The 21,659-nt window shown below is 34.6% G+C and overlaps 1 protein-coding gene across 1 annotated transcript in view; it reads left to right on the top strand.

The window, feature by feature from the left end:
* Positions 1–21,659, top strand: part of LOC150076760 (Golgi to ER traffic protein 4 homolog) — a 116,164-nt gene that overhangs the window by 80,559 nt on the left and 13,946 nt on the right. The window contains exons 5-7 of the mRNA XM_090386855.1: positions 1,840–1,978; positions 7,814–7,954; positions 18,105–18,180. Of these exons, the coding sequence (XP_090242981.1) occupies positions 1,840–1,978; positions 7,814–7,954; positions 18,105–18,180 (356 nt within the window). The remainder of the gene's footprint in view (positions 1–1,839; positions 1,979–7,813; positions 7,955–18,104; positions 18,181–21,659) is intronic.

Genomic DNA, 21,659 nt, shown 5'->3' with positions numbered 1-21,659 from the left:
AAGATTTTGTGCCTCTAAAACATCTTGGGTTTTTTGATTTTCCGATGACTAAAAGTCTTAATTTTTCACTTCCGTCATATTTGCTCCAACTAGCACAGTGATTCTTTTCTTTGTTCTCCACCAAAACATTTATCATCCTTAAAAGCAAGTGTTCTATTCGGTAAACATTTAAAGAATAAACCCATTTCGTCAGCATTAAAAACATCCTTAGGTTCATATTCTTCCAAAACCTTCTTTAAGGTATTGTTCCTCCAACTGTTGCAATCTTCTTTGCTTATATTAACACTTTCTCCACAAATAACTTTTTCCACAATTCTGTGGCGCTTCTTAAATTTATCTAGCCACCCAGTGCTCGTATTAAATTCTGTATGTCTAAGGGACTGTGCAAATTTTAGAGCTTATTGCTTAATTATTGGGCCCGATATTGGTATATTCTTTTCACGTATCATTTTCCACCCATTTTAGAACAGCTTTATCAACATCTTTGTATATACACAACTTAATTCGCTTCTTGTCTGTTCCTCCTTCAATTGCATTTAAAATTGATTCTCGATTTTTTAAAATCGTAGATAAGCTGCTTGCAGATATGCCATATTTCTCCGCAACACTTTTTTCTTAAAACCCTGGTCAATATCATAACAGTCTTTGCTTTATCATTAATACTTTAAACACTTTCTCTTCGACATTGTTTCCTTTAAAAATTACTTGACTGCAGCTCTTGCCAATTCGCACACCGCGAACTTCGCTGTGCTGGCCATACAGTGAATTGTTAGTACCGCCTACTCAGTGACGTTCGCGTGCCAATTCAACAGTATCATGTGACCTTTCCTGTCAATCACTTTGAAGAAATATACGACTTTGTGAATTTCTTTTATTCTGCTTTCATTCATATATACACGAAATAAAATTTATGATTAATGTATGCTGTGTTACTTTTCAGAAAAAAAAAATACAAGAGCATATAGCCTATGTGATTGATGACAAATTGTTCTAAAAGAACGAAATTAAAAAAAAAAAAAATTCATGAAAACCATCTAGTGGAAGTCCAGTTAGATGAGAACGGATATATCATATAATGATTGACAGGAAGGTCATGTGGTACGGTTGAGGTGAGAAGCGAATGTCACTCAGTAGGCGTGACATTCGGTTTTTAAAAAAACCGACTATGGTAGCATAGTCTGTATTCTTCTACTAAAAACCGACTATGGTAGCATTCTATGTATTGCCGCCACAGCATGCTAAAGGTTTACCGCAGCAAATTTCTTTTTCTCCCTAGCCAACATCAATTTACAAATCTACCCTACTTATTGTAAAGTTTATGACCACTTTTAAGAACACCCATTTGGTTTTATAACTGTAACAAAAATGAAACAAAGACCCTCCTGTGGGCATCAATGGCCATAAGTGTTCACTGAAAGGGTGATTAATTACAGATGCTAATGTGTAATTTCGGAGGGAAGGAGGCCGTATATTTGAGTGGCTGTTTAGCAGTAAATGCTTGAAAATCTTCAAAAATGCTTTTACTAATTTTGCATGTAATTTCATTTCAGGGTGCAATGTTTTGCGAAAAAATTCGTAATATAGAGAAATTCATTAAATATAAGTTCATAATACAGAAGTTCCACTGTGTGTGTGTGTGTGTGTGTGTGTGTGTGTGTGTGTGTGTGTGTGTGTGTGTGTGTGTGTGTGTGTGTGTGTGTGTGTGTAGAGAGAGAGAGATAAGCATATAGATATAGTATTTCAGGATAACAGATAAATAATATTAGCAATAAGGGGAATTGCAAATAGATAATCATAAAAATTAACACATTTTTTATTTATTTAACTTTTTGTGTCCAGAAAAGAACTATACCCAGTCCAGGTATCATTTCATCCATTCTGCAGATGGGGATGGCTGTGCTTCCATGTTAGTTGAATATCATGCTACTAAAGGCTATCCAAGTGAAGTTGATCTGTTCATTGCCCAGGCTGTATTTCAGTAAGTTAACTCTTTGGCTATCATTTATGAGTTTTAATCCTTATAAATGTGTCACATTCTTATTTTTGTTTATTAAAATTATCTTAAATTTAAACAGGAGTATGAGATTCTCATAGGACTCCCAGTGTTATAAAGCTGGTAAAATTAAGTGAAATATCCTTTACAAAAGGATATTAGCATTAGCATTAGCATTAGTAGAGGCATTTGATGCAAGAAAGCAAGCTTATGCAGCATCAGCAAAAAAAAAAAAAAAAAAAGTAACATAAATAAATAAAAATAACCACTTCCACTTCACCCCTCTGTTCGTTCGAAATACCTGTCCAGCTGAGCCTTAAACTTATTTAGGCTATCAACTTCCACGACAAGGGATGGAAGTCTGTTCCACCCACCAACCACCCGCTGGCTAAAGGCAAATTTCCGCACATCTATCCTACATCTGTCTTTCCTCAATTTGACTCAATATTTCACTTAATTTTATCAGCTGTTAATTTTGTTAGTTAATTTTGTTAGGAGCTACTCAGAGATCTTATGTTTTATGTCCCGAAGTGCTACAGTGATATTGATTACTGCAACTTCTTTTGTGGTTAAACTGGTATTCACACTATATAAAATGTACAGTTTTCAGTCAGACAGACTTCTTATTCTTTAAAAGTTTTATAATAAAGTATTATAAAACTAACATGAAAGGCAAACCACCACCTTTCCCTTTTTTTTTTTTTTTTTTAAAGTAACCCATTCACTCAGGCTCTGATCATTATGCAATAGCACTGCTCTTGCCTTAATTGAGTGGGACTGGAAACCTAGGATAGAAAGTAACCTCTTAAAGCCAAAAAAAAAAGCAACAGGAATTATGCAGGTATTCCTATCCTGGTCCTTCAAAAAAAAAAAAGACACTGCTAACAGGAAACATGTTTTTCTGAACATTACCGATTTTCCACAAACATGAAAATCTGTGATGTTGAGAAAAATTTAGAAATTAGAACTTGATATGAGAGTGTTTGGAATCTCATTCAGGTGTGACTAGGTGTTTATTTTTCTGAAATTTTTCAGTTTTTTTAGTCTTCGGGGATTGTGAGGGGCTTCTTCAGTAAACGTTTTCTCAATATGGAAAGTAAAAGAGGTGAAAGAATATTTGGGGATGCTATTGAGACAGAATTTGGAAAACTGTTATTTTGAAATAGATAAATTCAGTGGTTGAAAGCAGAGTGAGTTAGGCTCTTGCACTGCTTCTAGCTATTCTGTTACAATATATACTAACTGGGTAATCAGTAGAGGAAGTACAGGGACTAGGGGAGGATTCTTATAATACTTATGTACTAAGAACTGGAAGCAACTAATAGGCAAAGGGACTGTAAAAAAGTAATGGAGAATAACTGAAATGGTACAAGAACATAAAGCTAAACTAATATCCAACTGGAAAATAGCCAGAGAAGCGCTTTCATAAGTTATGTGGGGATGTGTTAGTCATAAACTTTAAAAGTGTGATTTTCTCTACTAATTGTGCAAGTTTAGTTAGTAACTTTAGTGTATTTGAAGTGCTGGTTAGGTCAATATATGCAGAAATAATAGGAATATTAGAAACATTGTCATTCCAATATTGTTTGCACAATTTGAATGTAATAAATACAGTGCATACAGGAAGAATATACATGAAGAAAGGGTAGGATGGATTATGCTTTTAATCACTAAACATATAGATTCAGGATGAGCATATCCAGAGATAACCATATTAAGTCTGTCTGGTGTGACATAAGCTTTGGGAAAGCAAAAATGAGAGAAAGATTGTTAATAAACCAGATGACTGTGATGAGTATAACGAACATCTACATCATATTATTCATCTGGTTGTCAGTAATATTTGTCATTTGACACACCTACTAGATGGCTGATTTTCAAAACAGACAGTTATTACATCTTCCAGGTTTTCTGATGACCTGGAAACTCAATGCCTCTTGCTGTAAACATTGTCAGTCATCAGGATACATACCCACAGAATTTCTGGGGAAAGAATTTCTGAAAGAAAGAGAATAGCCACAAAGCTCCATGAGTTATGGCAAACAAATTTGGAGCAGGCAACCAAAGGTCTGGGTTACCAAACGATTTCTGCTACAGGTGCCACACAGAGGTATGGTTACCAAAAGGTTTCTGCCCAAAGCCACCAGAGCGGTTTGCCCCTGGACTTTTCACAACATTTAACTGTACCTGTGTGGCAAAAGTGAAGACTGGACACACATTCTCTATGAATGTATATTTATGATATACTGAGAACCCAACTAAAAGCAAGCAGAAATTGGCCCCCTGGATAGAACACTTATTTATAATAGAAGAAAATAATTATAAAGCTTTCACAAGCTTCACACAAAATGTATTTGAAATGCGTAGAAACACCCAGAGACTTGCCTTACAGCCCACACAGCAAAACAATAATCCATAGCCAAAATGCCCATGTCTCTCACCACACCCGGATAATGACATTTTAAAATGACAGGGTAGCTGTACCAGCTCCCTTACAGATACTCAAATTTGACTAAACTAGATTGCTAGGAGGGTCCCAAGTTTACCCTCCCCCTACTGGGTGACCTGGGGCCCCCACACCAAACAAATAAAAGTAGGGGAGGAAGATGTATAGGCAGCCAGGGAAGCAGCTTAGCTGAAAAATATTAGTAAGCTAGCAGCAAGAGAATGCAATGTCAAATGAAAGAGTAAAAGACTGAGTGAATGAGCTGGGTGCTGAAGGATAGAGTGAAATAGGAATTGTGGTTAAAGGGAATGATTACTAGTTTTGGTGAGAGAGGGTGACCCAGCAAGGGGGGGGGGGAGAGAGAGAGAGAGAGAGAGAGAGAGAGAGAGAGAGAGAGAGAGAGAGAGAGAGAGAGAGAGAGAGAGAGAGAGAGAGAGAGAGAGAGAGAGAGAGAGAGAGAGAGAGAGAGAATAAAGTGTTATGGTAAATTGAAGTGAGTGAAGGAATGAATGAAATTGGCTGCAAGAATATATATAGTTAACAGTATATTTATTAGAAATACTAACACAATCTCAACTATATACTAACAGCAACACCCCCCCCCCCCCCGGCTTGCAAGATCTACAGCTGGGGCTGCACTTTAGTATTAGTAAGTATTAGTAATTGAAAAGTATTAGTAAGTTGAAGCCAGGGGCAAGCAGTGCAGTAAGAAAGAACTGAGTAAATGAGACAAATGCCAGTAGAATAAATGAGAGTGAGTGTGAAAGGATGCAAACCACATATTGATTAATATTATAAGTATTTAAGTATTTATCCTTAGTCTTTAGCCACTTAATTTTAATTATTAGATATTCGGGGAGGGGGAGGTGTTAGTTATTGGCGCATCAGCTTCTGTGGCTATAATGCACCTCCCAAAGTTTTTGCATTTTACTGTGATCCAAGCAGGAGGTGGGATTCGAACCCGCGACATTTGGGTTGCCAGGTAGGCACTTTACCCACCTGGCTAGCCCGGTCAGCAAATATTTAGTATAGTAATTACACCACATCATTGCATCCTCCCCAGTGCAATAAATAAGGTGGATGTGTTTGGGGGGGGGGGGATTTATAACCTTACAGAAAATGTAAGAAAAAGCACAGTATAAAATGTAAGAAAAAATAATAAAATCAGAATGAAAGAGCAGAGAGTCAATAAGGATTATGAGTGTTTAAAATTGCCTATCTTCTATGGCCATCTGCCCATCATCCCTTCCTGGATGAATGGATGGGCAGATGGCCATAGTGGCTCCCTCTGCCTATCCAAGCAGACACCGTGCCCTTTCTAGTTAGCCGGAGTGGTGTGGGATGCTCTCACTGGCCAACAGGACTTGCCTCTTGGATGGGCCCCCTTTCAACTAGGCAGGCACCTTTTCTACTGCCCTCCCCTCTTTCTCTCTACCACTTAAACCCCCTCCCCCCACACTTCCTGTCTTCCCACTATCACCTTCAACTTTTTTTTTTTTTACTGGGTTCTCCCTTTGGCTACCATGGAGTTTGCCCCACCAGTGCTTTCATCCTCCCTACTACCTGACCCACCGGAAAGTAAACTAGATGTTTTTGTGTGAAAACACAGGCCCCTAGGCTAACAGGCCGGATAAACAACACAACACAACACAACCCTACACTAACACAACACAAACACTCACTAACCTACATAAATCTGTCTTTTCCATAGTTTGTATTCATCACATTACTTGAACGTGGAGTTGGTGGAAACCCTGGAGCCGCTTTACAATTAAAACTATACTCCCTTCTATCGTGCCTGGGCAGAATTGCAGACACTTTCAAATTCAACCCTAACCCACAACTTTTCCTCAATATTGCCCTGTATTATTTAAGTAAGTCAACAGATCTCCTACTACTTTTAATGTCATTAGTGCCAACGCATACAACAATATCACTTTTTGTGTCCATAAAAGATATCTGCTCTATATCATCTACTTTTTCCCCTGGCAAATATACCCTAGTCCTATTCCACCTATCCTTTTTGCACAATATATTTCCTATTTCTCTGACAGTAGAGTCACCAACAATAGCTACCTCCTGTGGGGCCAGCACATTCTTCCTTGGGATTTCCACTGTGCTGCCTGATGCTCAAGTGTGAACTCGGGCATTGTGTTGGGCAGCTGAGAACTTGATTGACTCCCCATTTTAACATCTTCGAGGGCATCCACCCTACTCCTCAAGCTCTCATAAAGGCCCATCAGAACACTCGGTTGATGCCTCATTTCTTTACACTGTCTGCACTGATTACACCCAGATATCCTCCTTGGCTATATATATATATATTAAAAACCCCCCAGCACTTAGTATGTGCATGGGTTGAAGGAGAAGTATGGGGGGAGGGGGATGCCGGAAACTTTGTTCTAGAGACTAAACATGGGTTTCACCACTTCAAGCCTCCAATAAGCAAAGTGGTGGTATTTCACTGGTTGGTGAAAGTCATCTACCACCTCAAATCATGTCCTGTTCCAGAAAGGTCTGCAAACATTGCACAAACATCACATTTCTTGAGGCTATGATTCCTAGGAGAATCACACCCTTAAATTCTACTCTCACTGCTTAGAGCCCATTGCTTTGCTGTTCTAGTCTTGGGCATGAACACTACTCTAATTTCACTGGTTGTACAGCAATAATATGTACTAGCCATCAAGTTTAAATTATGTATTACGCTATAGAGTTTGTGATATGTACTATGTTATACTATTATGTTTGTAAAGTTATAAGTTTATTATAATAGATAATAAAATTATCTAACTAATGCTAACCTACGAGATTAGAACTATCGAGATACCTATTTAAAACAATTAAAACACTAGAATTCCTACCATGTCCTACAATGTAGGTTGTGTGCAATGGTTATTTTGTTTTGAGAGAACTGTTGGGTCCTGCTCAAGCTCTGCTGTGTTAAGTGCACTTTAAAGTCCATTGCATTATTTTTATTTATTTATTATTATTATTATTTGCTAATGTTTTGCAAAAGTGCCCATTTCTGTGATGACAGATAGTTTGAGACAATCAATTTAAGAAATAGCTGAACTATAATTGCTGTTTTTATGGTTTTATTCAAAACAAGATTAAAATAAAGGCAGTTATATCTTATCTAGTGGAATGTATCAATACTCTTTATTGGGGTTTTCCATTAATTCTTATTAATAAGATAAATTTAAATTTCCTATTGCAGAATCTTAAGAGTTTGTCTGTTGATGTTTATTGATATTTTTTTTATATATATTAGCTCTAGTATATGTTATTGTCGTTCATCAAAAATATGAAAATAATCTTTTGTAAGAATAAATTAATGAATGGACCAGTAATGTTGATAACTTACTTTTTAGGTACCTGTGCCTTAAGAATAAGTCCACTGCATCAGTAGCATTCTACACTTATACAGAGAAACATCCTCATGTAAATAAAGGACCTCCTTTCCTCCTTCCACTTCTTAATTTCTTATCATTTCTGTTGCTTGCTATTGAAAGGTATGGAGAATTAAATATGAGATTAATGATTATATCAAATTTTATATAATTTATAAACAAATCTTGTTTTATTGTGAATAGTAATATTCATATCAAGAAGCTTGAGAAATAAAATGAAATTGTTATTTAACTAGGAAAAATAGTAATTATAAAATTAAATCTCAGAAAATTAAATCATTGCAAAACATTTTAAAGTTCACTTTTACGCATTTATAATTTTAGTAATAATTGTTAGTGTTATCATTAAACATACATTGGTACTTCTAGGATGATCATTTATCTATTTCATTAACAACAGGCAGTGAGCAGGAAATTTTGGGTGTTGAGAATATTAAAGATTTTGTGTGATCTTATGCTATTAACATGAGTCACAAGATTGCAGCCTATACTGTTGAACAGTAGGTGTTTGTTGCAAAAAAAAAAAAAGCAGGGTCAGACATCATCTTAATTATATTGTAAATAAAATTAAGAACATCCTACTCCAAGACTGACTGGTGAAAGGACGCGGCATTTTAATTGGTTATAGAACTGAAGGTTTAAGGAATAAACTTCAAGGAAGAAAGAAAGAAAAAGGAATAATATATACAGCTGAAACCCATTAAAACACTATTTGTTACAGTGCAATTCCTCTTATAACATGATGCACGCATGGCTCCCATCTTTTGTCAGTTGAAACATGTTTTTAGTCACTGAAGATCAACATTTTAAATTCTTTGTGGATACATGGCAATATTTTCAGTTTAACATGAATCTGTGATATGCATTATCCTTTGATTTCCGTAAGAACAATAATAAACGACTTGTAACTTTACTTGTTGACTTGTATCGCAGAGTCACTCGCTGGTTTGCAAACTGGACTTAAATTTCTTGAAACAGGAAAGATAGATTCCCTTTCAATTTTACAGTTAAAACGCCTTATTGAAATTGTTAAAAAGAAACGAAGAGATGCAGTGAAACAGTCAACCCATGATACAGTTTTTTAAAAATATGAAAGACTTGAAAGTAACAACTAAAATATGCAAAAGTTTCTTTGCTAATGTCTACTAAGTAGTTGAAAGAACACGAAGTGCATTATGTTTTCCTTTTTCTCCCGAATTTTCAACTGTTTGTTAATTTCAAACACAAATATAACCATGTGGAAAAGCAGTTTTTGTGAGTAATTTTAAATACTTTATTGTACAATGCATCATCAATAAAAGATCGAAACAACTCAATTGCATATTATTTCCATTATTATTCTTTGTGTGATTTTTCTTAGATGTAGTATTGCAATTATTGCACAAAAAGTGACAAGCAAAATTGATAGTGCGTATGAAGTTTGAATGCCGAAAAATGGCTAGAATTTTCTAATGCAATCCCGCTTATTTTGCGATGTGATTCTTTGGACCCCGAGCATCATGTTGTTATTATTATTATTATTAGCTATATGGCGCAAGGAAGCCTGAGGCTTATGCTGCACCAGCTAAAAAAAAATTCATTTCCAAGTTACCCTGAGAGAGAGAGAGAGAGAGAGAGAGAGAGAGAGAGAGAGAGAGAGAGACAAAAGTAGAAGGAAATCACCAAGAAAGAGAAGAATGATGATGATATCCAGCTCAGAACTGTGGGTATGCCAACCCCATACTCACCAGATGTGAGTCCCTGAGGATTTTTGCCTGTATATAAATTATATATTTCACAATCTATTAATTAGATTGTGAAGAGTTGCAAAAAGAAATAAAGAAAAATAAAATAAAGAAATACAATGATTCATCAGTGGCTGCAATACATATGTAAATTAAAATAGGTCAGCAAAATGGAAAAGCCTTGAGGGAAGCAAGTACAATGAAAACCCATTCATAAATATTAAAAACATTGAAGAGAACAGAAGGGAAGAATAAATCAGGAGAAACCAGTGTTGTGGAAGGAATATGTAGCTAAAAATTTTGGGTTACTTTAAATAAAAAGCCAATAACAAAACAAATAATAAAAAAACACATTTAGACGTTCATCCCCTTGAAACGCCAAAGCCAAATAAAATCACTGGTGTGATACTGTAAATCAACCACGGTAACATGATCGATAAATGAAGCATCTTAAAAACAGTAAGACTATTGCATCCCATCTTGTCAAAAGGCCATAGGACAGCAGCAGTCATGGAATCCCTGCATTTTGCATGTTTCAAAAATCAATGTACAGTAAACCTCGCTATTCGCGGTATCTGTATTCGCAGTTTCGCGTATTCGCGGTCGCTGATTTAACATAAAATGAAACCTAAAAAAATGTGAATTTTAAAGCGCCTTGAACATTTTCCGGCATAAAAAAACATGGGCGTGGCTAAAATTATCTTTCCCGGTCAAAACAGCACTCAGTGAGTGGAGGGAGATGGGTGACAAAATCGCAAGCGTGGATGTTTCTCGCTAATCCTTGTTCGGTATGTGTTATGCGCTTGCCATGGAAGGTTTCGTCATTTGTTTTTAATTTATATGCTTTTAAAATTGAATAAATTTATCAATTTATAAATTGATATGCTTACAAAATTGATAAATCTACCATTTTGTAGTGTAAAACAGACTTTTTCGAGTGTGTTAACGGAAGAAAGTGACTTTATTTGGACAAGTTCTTTCTAACCCGTACAAAAATATGGCTATGAATAACGAGGGAAATATGAATGTGAAATTATCAAAGAAGTTGATGACATTGGCGAATAAAATTGAGTTATTAGACAAAATTTCGAATGGTGAAAGTGTCTTCTCAGTGGCAAAACATTATAAAATCAATGAGTCAATGGTAAGATCAATCAAGAAATCGGAAGAAAAAATCCGCCATAGTGTCCGTGAAAACGCACTAATTGCTTCAAAAATTAGTGCGTTTTAGTGCAAAAATTAAATTAGAAAAAATGGAAAAGCTTTAAATCTCTGGATAGAAGACCGAACTCAAAATAAAATTCCGTTAATTTCACTCATTATTCGTGAAAAGGCAAAACTCCTTTATCAACACTTTAGCGAAACTGGTGATAGCACTGGCGGGATAAGTTTTTTTAGCGCGCAAAGGCACTAGTTTGAAAGATTTGTTTGAAATTTCTAATAAATATTACATTTAATATTAAACTGTTTCTTATTTTCATTTCGATGCCATATGCTTGCATTTCACTATGTGCTGTCTATGTACATAGTCATATTATGAAGGCACGTATAATATATACATAGACAAAATTTTAGACTAGTTTTTCTTATATATTTCATACTTTGGAACGGAATCCCTTTATTACTATGGGAGCCATAACTCAGTATTCGCATTTTCGGTATTCACGTCATTTCTCAGGAACGTAACCCCCGTGAATAGCGGGGGTTTACTGTATTGAATAGGAATTGACAATACACTATCAGCCCACTGATTTGTATTTGCTTCTGCTAGAGCTTATACATTCTGTTGATCTAATTTAATTTATATCACACACACACACACACACACACACACACACACACACACACACACACACACACACACACACACGGGTGCCTCCGTAGCCATGTGGGAAGGAGCAGCAGTGTGTAGCACACGCTTCTTGATTAGACCGGTGTTCGAGCCCGTCACCACTAAATACGGAGGATGCGGAAAGGTCAAGGGAATGACCACCGCATATTCCCGGAGCAATATGGCTTTAGTTGCTAATGCTCCTAAAAACCAAATAACAAACAATACACACACACACACACACACACACAACCAATGAAAGTCGGTGAATTTTTTCTTCTGATTATTGTAAAAAATGGAGTAAACAAAAATCCCACTTGTCTCATAAAATTTAAAATTAGTTTTATAAATTTGTTTCATCTTTTGTGCTCTACATCACGTGGTACTGGTTTTCTTGTCATGTACAGACATCATTTTTACAATATTTCATTTGATTTTATCTTTTCCATAGTAGGCCTTTCCTTGGGTTCATCCTTTCTCTGTATAAATTTACAAGAGCTGCTCGATAAAGAGTGATCATACTTTTTCATGAACAAACATACTGCTTACTATTTCTGGCTGAGCTGCGCAGTCGACTCGTCAATTGGTATAACCTTGGTGGTTGGTCAAGTTTTTGCCTGTATAGTTTTATCTACATAACAATAAACGTGACAGTCAAGGAACAGTATGCTGCTCTCGAATTTTGTTTCTACCTCAAGGAAACAGCTGAAACATGTGAAAAGTTAAAAGAGGCTTATAGTGAATCTAACTTCTATATAGCACAGTTCACAGGTGTTTTAGAATTTTTAAAGGTGGATGTGATTCAATCACAGAAACAGCTGTCCTGAAGCTCCAACCACTGCTGTCACCACAGAAACTGTAAACACTGCTTCTGTAATCACGAGAGATTGTCGTATAACTGTAAGGTAACTGGCAGAGATGTTGAGCCTATCAGTAGGAACCATGCACAGTGTTATCCATGACCATTTGCATATGATGTGTTTGAATATGCTGGGTTCCATGACTATTCACACCTGAGCAACTGCAGGCCTGCATGAAGGTTTGTCAGGAGCTGTAATTGAAGATAGTATAGTTCTGCACAAGTTGATAATGGTGTGTGGGACATGGCTTCATCATTTTTATCCAGAGAATAAGCAGCAAAGCTCTGTTTGGGAATTTGTCATCACCAAGACTGAAAAAAGCAAAAGTGAACATATTTTTGACAATTCAAGGAATGGTTTACCAGTATTTGTGCCACATCATACAACTGTTAGTGGACCATACTACAGAATTGTACTGCACACTATGCAGGATCATGTTTGTTGCAAATGACTACAACTACACGCAGGTGGATGGATGTTGCATCACAACAATGCAAGACCTCACATTGCTCATACTGTCATCGAATACTTAGCCAGCATTAATGTCAAATGTGTTCCTCATTTGACATTAATGCTGGCCTACAGCTCTGACCATGAACTCTGCAATTTTTTTTATTTCTCAAGTTAAAGAAGGGGCTGCAAAGCAAAATGTTCCTGGTTGTCCGAAGAAGTTGTAAAGACATTGGAGGCGATTCTCAAATGCATATCAAAAAATGGCTTCCACCATGTTTTTGGAGAATGGCAGAAATGTTGGAGTAAGTGCATTTCATCAAATGGGGACTATTCTGAAAAGGACTGTCAAAATATGGATGATTAGTAAAGGTATATTGTGAAGAAAAAAAAAAAAATTATATATATATATGGTCATTCTTTATCAAACAGCCCTCGTACACCTCAGTTATGATAACTTTATACCAGTGAAAAAGGTATCTTGTCTTGCTGGCCCCTTTGAGTTTTTCATTTATGAGTTTCTTCCAGTATTTCGCTGTACATCTAGCAGACTTTTGTTATTTGTGTGCATGGATGCATGTATGTGTTTAAGGCTTCTCTTTGGTTTTAGCTTACAGTATTCTTACCATTTCCCTGCTTTAATAACCAGCCTATTTCTTTTGCTCCTCAGCTTTAATATTTGCTGGACTCAAACATATTCTGTTAGCTCTAACCTAAATGACCCATTTACATATGCCTTAATTGTCTGATTCTCCATATATTCCTATATACAGGTAGTTCTCAACTTTACGAGTTAATTCGTTACTAGCGTGCACGCTTGTATAGCGGGAATTTATTTCCCATAGACATAATGTTAAAAATAGGGGTTACGTTATCAACAATGAAATTAGTTAGCTAATTAGTTTGTTTAAACAATGATTGATTTATCCAAAGAAATGTAAACGTAGCCTGTAAAATCAAGCAAATTATAATAATAGAGAAATTATTTATGACTTACAAATGTTAAAGAATGTTTTTTCTTCATCATCATCGACTGAATGCATACTTGTTGATCACTCATTAATGGCTTGGCATTCATTGGGTTGTTGCACAAGGAGTCATCTTCTTCAGAAATGCTTCAAGAGGCATTTATTTCCAAGATAATCTTCTCTTTTCTTTATAAATTTCAATAGCATGCATAAGCATATTTTAATGGAATGCACAAATTGCAACTAACATAATTTGCGTGGAGTAACAAGTTTAAGAAGCTTTAAAAAAAAAAGATTCTGAAAATTCTTAATTTGCTTTTTATACGATTGAAGATTTCAGTAAAGGGCAAACTCATTTCACCATAATAATGTAAAAACTCACAATTTCAGCTATCAGCATTTTCACAAATGCAAGAAGATCGAGTTTACTACCCGTTTATAATTGCTTGCAATAACAGAAAAGCCCAATAAACCGGAAAGTGCAAATTGTTTTTATTGTTTTATGGTCGTGACTTCCAGAAATGTGCTTTAGAAAAATATCACAAAGCCATTCAAAATTGGTTCTTATAACATATGATAACAATGAAAGTGTAGTGCATTTAATGATTTGAATTGGTAACTAATACAATTTACACTATAAAAACGACCTTTTAGGGAGTTATATAGCGAAAATTTGAACTTCCGAGGTCGTGGATGAATTACCAAAAAACGATGTGTTGTTGGGTTCACATTACGATATTTTCACGATACGATGGTAACAGATTAATATCAAAAAGTGAGGTACACTGTATTGTATAGCTACGCGTGTGGTTTGAAATGTGGTATTTATGAATATTTAACATTCATTTTTTTCCAATTAATGTTCATATTTTCGATATGAACATTAACTTTATTGCCTGTATATATATATAGGCACTCCTCGACTTACATAAAGATTGTGTTCCTCGGAATGCTGTGTACTTTGAATTTTACATAAGTCGGAATTTCCCTAAATGCTTATGCAGCACTCACAACTGTTTGCTGAATTTGATTGAAGCAAAAAAATAAATGTTTGATGAACTTGTAAATAGAATTATTTATTCAATTTTTTTTATCTCGTGTAAGGAAAATTACAAAAGTGTGTAATTACAATAATTATAGAATTACAAAGAAAGGGAGGGGTCAGCAAGTTTTACCTTTCGAGAATCGTTGCCAGAATCAGCGTCTCCAGCTGATAAGTACGGCACTGCAGAGGTTGAAGACTGTGGAAATTTAGAAAGGGTTTTTTCCAACACATCACAAAATTTCTCTGCTGCTGCTGCAGAATCGGCACTGGCAACTTCACTGCATACTTTTAACATTGTAGAAACCAGCGCGATGCTTGAACCTATTAAACCATGCATTGCTTGCCATGAACTTGGCTTGGGGTTCACCTTACTTATCATTAATATCTTCATAAATACTTGTTACTTTTGTTTGAATGGTCATTAGACTCAGAGACACTCACTTCTGAATCCGATTTTCCATCCATATTATTAATAGCTTTTCCATCTTCGATATAGCACCTGAACGCTGTTTTGTGATCATTGTTGATCTTAAATGCATTGATCCTTTAACATGTTCTTTTATACGCACACTGTCCTTTAAAATAGTAAAGCAGTGGGACCTAATCCTCGTGCAATAGATGACAAACTTTGTCTTGCTTTGTACTTCTTAATCATTTTACCTTCATTTCTAAATCAATTTTGTTTCGTTTCCTAGCACTGCCACCACTTTCACTTTCCATTGGTCGCTTTTCTTTCATCATCATAATAAGTTAATAGGAATGAAGAGAAGATTCTTAATTTGTTTTTTTATATGATTGAAGATTTTAGTAAAGGAGAAACAAACAGATTTTACATAATAATGTAAAAACCCACACAATTCCAGTTATCAGGATTATTGCAAATGTAATAAGATGAAGTTTACTACCCATTTATAATAGATTGCACTAACAAAATAGCCAACATCCATTTACTGTCCAACTTCAAACTCACAGAACCAACTTTTCATCTTCCTCGTTTATTCATTCAACTGCCATTTTCTGGAACAACCTTCCTTCATACGTATTTCCTGAAAATTACAGTCTACAGAAGTTCAAGTCCAATGTCAATAAATATCTTCTTTCGTCGTCTTCTCAACCTCCAACCCAAGCACGGTACTAAAGTACTATAGGTTCTTACCTCTCGTATTTGGGGTTAAAAAAAAAAAAAAAAAAAACAACAGAATAGCCCAATAAACTGCAAGTGCAAATTGGTTTTATGGTCGTGGCCTCCAGAAAAGTTCTTTAGAAAAATATAAAAAAAGGCGTTCAAAATTGAATCTTATAAAGGAACATCCGATAATAATGAAAGGACAGCACTCCATTATAAAAATGACCTTTTGAGAGATAAATAGCTTAGTTATATAGCAAAAATTTCAACTTCCGAGGTCTTGGAACGAATTTAAAAAAAAAAAAAAGTGTTATTGGGTTCACATTGCAATATTTTCACAATACCTCTATTTATTCCTATGGGATGCAAAATACGTTTCCACAATGTTTTTTAAGTTTGCACCGGCCGGAAAAACTTACATAAAGTGGAATTTATGGAAGTTGAGTATTACGTAAGTCGGGTAGTGCCTGTATATTAAACCTTCATTGCTGTCACCTTGGCATATGATACAGTTTTCTAACTTTTATTCTTTGCATGTTTGTATGATTTCAGTTTCATTAGTTAAGTGTAACATGACAATGGTTTTTCTAGTGTATTCTAGTCTCATATTTTATGTTGCTGTGTGATCATTGCACAATATATCAAATTTGGTGTTTCATGTACTTTTTGCTAGTCTTTAGTTGTCACAGACAATCTTTTATATTTGAGGTTTTGAAATGGAATTATTAGATGCTGTATCCCCATTAGATGCAATATGAATATAAGTACCCACTAATATCCATGGATATTTATATTCATATGTGCATATTTTTAATTTTTACAGTTTTGCTTGCTTCACTGGTCATGAATGTTTTGCTCACTGGTTGCAGTAGTATAGAGGATACAGCTACTCATATCAGACCTTTCTGGGTTGAGAGGTTATTGAAATGAAATACAGACCATAACATTTAATTGCATAATGCTTATTTGCATAAAAAGTAAAAATTGCAAACTGCTTCTTATGTTTGTATTACAAATTTGCTTATTCACATATAATGGTTTTTTGCATACCCAAGATTAGTCAAATTTCGCATTTTCTAACCCCTTTTGTAATGGTTAATTAAATAGGTTTTTTTTTTTTTTTTTTCCTAAAAATATTTTTTTCTCTACTTTTCACTTACCCAGTGATTTCGTTCAATGCAACATTAATAATGTTTTCCAGAATGTGCACATGTTTACTTTTACAAGTGTACTGGCAGTTGTTATTCCTACAGGTTGATGACATTTAATTCTACATTAACCAATAGTTTTTCAATTTGCTTGTTCTTGAAGATGTTCCCACATTACGTAAGTGCATGTTGTGACAAGTTCATGCTTTGTATTGTAAAGTGGCTGCATATAGCCTATGGTCAGTTGAACTTTCTTTAGTCAAGAACACCGAACACATAAGTTAAAAGATAATTTAAACATTTTATTTTTACCAGTATTGTCACAAAAAAAACACAGAAGGATGACTCTTAGAGAACAAGTCTTTCAAGAACTTGGCCAGTAAGCTGTTGCAAAATGAAAAAACAGAGAAGTATGGAACGTCACAATTTCAAGTATCACAAATCAAAACAAATGAGGTGGCAGTCATCGATCAGTTTATTGGGAATGCTAATCTGAACTAGAAACAACAGAAAATAAACCAGAGAAGAAGTCAGCAAATCCTGGCGTGCCATGTATATTTTTTGCATGCTAAAAACAGTTTGGCAACAAATTAGGGCCACATGAAAATAAGTTTTGCAGTAATATTGCACTGTGAAATTATTAACAGTTCCATGGACAGACATGGCAAAAAAATTGCAAATCCTGTTCTCTCAGCCTCCCAAGACACTATCTTTAAAATTTGTTTAAAGTTTGTATCGACAAAAATAAAATATTTTTAAGTGATAGTACTCGTACTTGAAATCAAAGGTGATATGGTCTTTTTGTAGTTTTAAGCATTAGTTTTATATTTTGGAGATGTATAATTTTTCTTTAATGAACCAATCATACAGAAACTTTTCAGAGACCTTCACTTGTTCCTTTATGCCTACCTAACTCCACTTTAGAGGAGAACTGCACAAGAAATGCATGTTAAAGTTGATTTAGAAAGTGTAGAAACAGTGAAAGAAATATGAAAAGGTCAAAAATGCTAACTTTTTAACTGCATTTGAATTATAATAATAAAAATAGTTGCTTATCAAGACACTAGAAATTAGAATAGATTCTTTTATTATTCCCACAGTGGTAAGTTGGCAGTTTTTACTCTCTTGTGTGAACAGTATCAGCTTTCTATTAATAGGGATCCTTCCTATCACGATGTAAGTATCATATCCTTAAATGTAAAAATTTATCAGTTAAATTTCTGTTTCCAGCATGTTGTTATATTTATTTCATTTTAAATATTTTTGAATTTGATTTATCTACATGTATTTCCAGCATAATTTTGAGTGAAAACTGCGTACTATAGCAAAAATAAAATGAAATCCAATATTTAAATTTGTTATTCAGTAAAGTTAGAAACTTTGAATAAAAGCATTATTTAAAATATGCACTGTTCTACCAAAAGCCTGGGACACTCCTCTAATTGCAGAAAATTCTGCACAACTTTTAAATATGACGGTGACCATTGTTTAGCCTGTAATTAGTTTTAAATGTTTATGCCAAACAATGAGCATGGGAAAAAAGCTAACAGTTTCGGTGAGGGGGGAATGATAGCTGAATGCCATGTTGGGAAATTGTTAGTGAGTACCAGGAATTAAATTTCCAAGTTAAAAATTGGCAACATGCTGAAGAAAATGGAAACCTGTATGGTACAGTTTGAAAAATAAGATAAGCATAAAATACAGACTGACAGGACTACCTTGGTATACCTTAGTGTACCTTGACCAAACCTGCATTGTGAATCAAGTTAAATTTCTCCTCTGAAGTGACAAGTTATGCTATATGCTCTTCCAGTCCAAATGACACATTTATATATAGAGAATTCCTTAGATAGTATGAATCAGAGCTGTACTGCTCAATATGTTCTATGTTGATAATAATATTAGTAAAATAATAAGAGGAGTTTACCTCAATATAGTGCGTAGACCACTTCCGTATGATACCCTCCAGAAATTAAAACGGAAAAAACGAAAAAATCGACAACTTACCGGTACATTAGAGTAAAATATAAATAATTAAATAATCAATTTAACACAAATCAAATTAATGCAATTAAAAGAATCTAACGAAAATATTCAAAACAATTTTCCTCCCTGAAGCTGACAAAGCTTTTCGACCGTATGTCGTTATCACAGGAATGAAAATTCGTTAGATTCTTTTAATTGCGTTAATTTGATTTTTAATTGTTTTAAATTGATTTGAATTGTGTTAAATTGATTATTTAATTATTTATATTTTACTCTAATGTACCGGTAAGTTGTCGATTTTTTCGTTTTTTCCATTTTAATTTCTGGAGGGTATCATACGGGAGTGTTCTATGCACTATATTGAGGTAAACTCCTCTTATTATTTTACTAATAGAGAATTCCTATAAAATGTTTGCTATTTGAGGATGTTATTACAGCAGGCCCCTGTTATAACGTGGTTTGCTTTATGCTGATTTGCTATAACGCTGTTCTTATATTACATAACCTGTATATTACATATGTGACTATAACGCTGTCACAGATCACTATAACGCTCTTTTACAGATTGCATTTTTGGCATATTTAACGAAATTGTTTCATTTGATGGAGTCGATAGCTTGAAAATGAATAGCAAAACAGAATTAAAACGTTTCCCACGCCGACTTCAGAAATTTTCCCACGCTCAGTGAAATTTTCTCGCACGCTAATTTAATTGCAGTACAGTGACTGGTTACATAGTTCCGAGATCAACATTTTAAAAAAATGATCAAGTATATTGCTTGTAATATTTGCGTTATATGCATTTATTCGAAGTCTAGTCATCACTCAGTACAGTATTAGACATCGTGCGTAACGGACAGTTTACTTAAACATTGTATCATAATTAATGCAACCAATGCAGTTACATTTTAGAAGAGTTAATAATGGCCGATAAGAATGAAAAAGCAACATCTGAGTGCAGTATAAAGACTATAAATGTAAGACTATTTGAAAAAAGACTGCATTTGAAAATTAAATTAGACGTTTTGAAGCTAATTGATTCCCGTCAGCGACAAGCGGATGTGTGCCATAATTTAGGACTTGCAAGTTTAACTGTAAGAACAATTATAAAAAAATAAAGAATTAATTTTAGCAGCAGGAAAGATAGCTGTTCCACTGCAAGCAACTAGGGCTAAGCTGGCTATTAGGATTGAAATGGAAAAGACTTTAACTAATTTTATTGAAGATAAAGTTCAATGCAGAATTCAGTTAAGTTAAATATTATTAAAAAAAAAAGAGAGAGAGAGAGAGATTAGCCAATGCCAATGTGATGATCTGAAGAAAACTTACCTAAAAAAAAAAAAAAAAATGTGGAACCATTTAAAACTGGTAAGGGCTGGTTGAATAGATTTAAAATCTAGGGAGAAGCCGCAAGTGCAGATCAAGGAGTTGAGACTTTCAAAAAAGAACTTGTTAAAATTATTGAAGAGAGATATTATGTGTTATACTTCTCAACAAGTTTATAACATAGATGAAGCAGGACTTTTGTGGAAACGAATGCCTAAAAGTAGTTTCATATTGAAAGAAGCAAAAAACATGCTAGGTTTCAAAGCGGTGAAGGATTGGGTGACTTTATTATTGGGTGGTAACGCTGCAAGGGATTTAAAATTAATACCCCTTTTAGTTTATTTAGAAGAAGGCCAAAGTTCAACCCAAAATCGACACATTTTTCATGATTAAATTCATCAATTAAATTAAATCAATCAAAATCAATTTAGATCAATTAAATTCATGATTTTAATTGGAATTTTAAGTTTAATTTTGATACGTAAATAGTTACCACATAATTATATACGTATGTAATGCAGAATATTTTATATGTACAAATATTTGGATATTAAATATTTTGACCGACATTTGTGCATCTTTTCACTACCGTTTATTATTGATTAGGAAATATCCTATGGCACCGACTGCAACTTACAAATACATATGTTACCTTATGGGAGTGCGGAGCTCGCTTAGCGCAGATTCACTTAGCGCTCTGTTTTTCCGGAACAAATTATCAGCGTTAAGCGGGGGTCACTTGTATTAGTTCCACAGAAATTTGTGAGATCCGCTTAATAAGTGGATCTCACAGATTTCACTTGTGGGTAATGAGTTGCCTAACACAAGGGAATAAGTTGCCTCTTGGGGTGGCAAAGGCATTGAGTTTGGCTAGGTTATTAAAAAGCAGGATTAGATTACCTTGTGGGAATGGTATGGTTGATTGCTGGAACAGACTTCCATTTGTTGTCGAAGTTGACAGCTTAAATAAATTTAAAGCTGAACTATATAAACATTTGGAGTGAACGGATGGGTAAAATGGGAAGGGGGTTTTTTTTTTTTAGGCATGCGAATTTGCTAAAATCGTATGCCTAAACTAATGCTATTCTGGGAGGGTATTTATTTTTATTTTTTTGGCTGATGCAAAAAAATTCTTTGTATCATTTAGCCTTACAAATACATATATTAATAGTAATTGTGGAGCCATTGGTTGTATCATTATGGGAGAATTATAGCGGATTTTGCTATATTTCTCCCATAAGTTTTCTTATCAGCCAATAAATTCTTTAGTAATCATTGACTTAATTAGAGACTGTGATGTTTCAAATATCATAATTAGAGACTGATATTTCAAAGAATGCTGT

This window comes from Mastigoproctus giganteus, chromosome 12 (genome assembly GCF_048544385.1).
Source record: "Mastigoproctus giganteus isolate SK-2022 chromosome 12, ASM4854438v1, whole genome shotgun sequence".
Classification (NCBI taxonomy): Eukaryota; Metazoa; Arthropoda; class Arachnida; order Uropygi; family Thelyphonidae; genus Mastigoproctus; species Mastigoproctus giganteus.
This window is presented reverse-complemented; position numbering and strand designations above follow the sequence as displayed.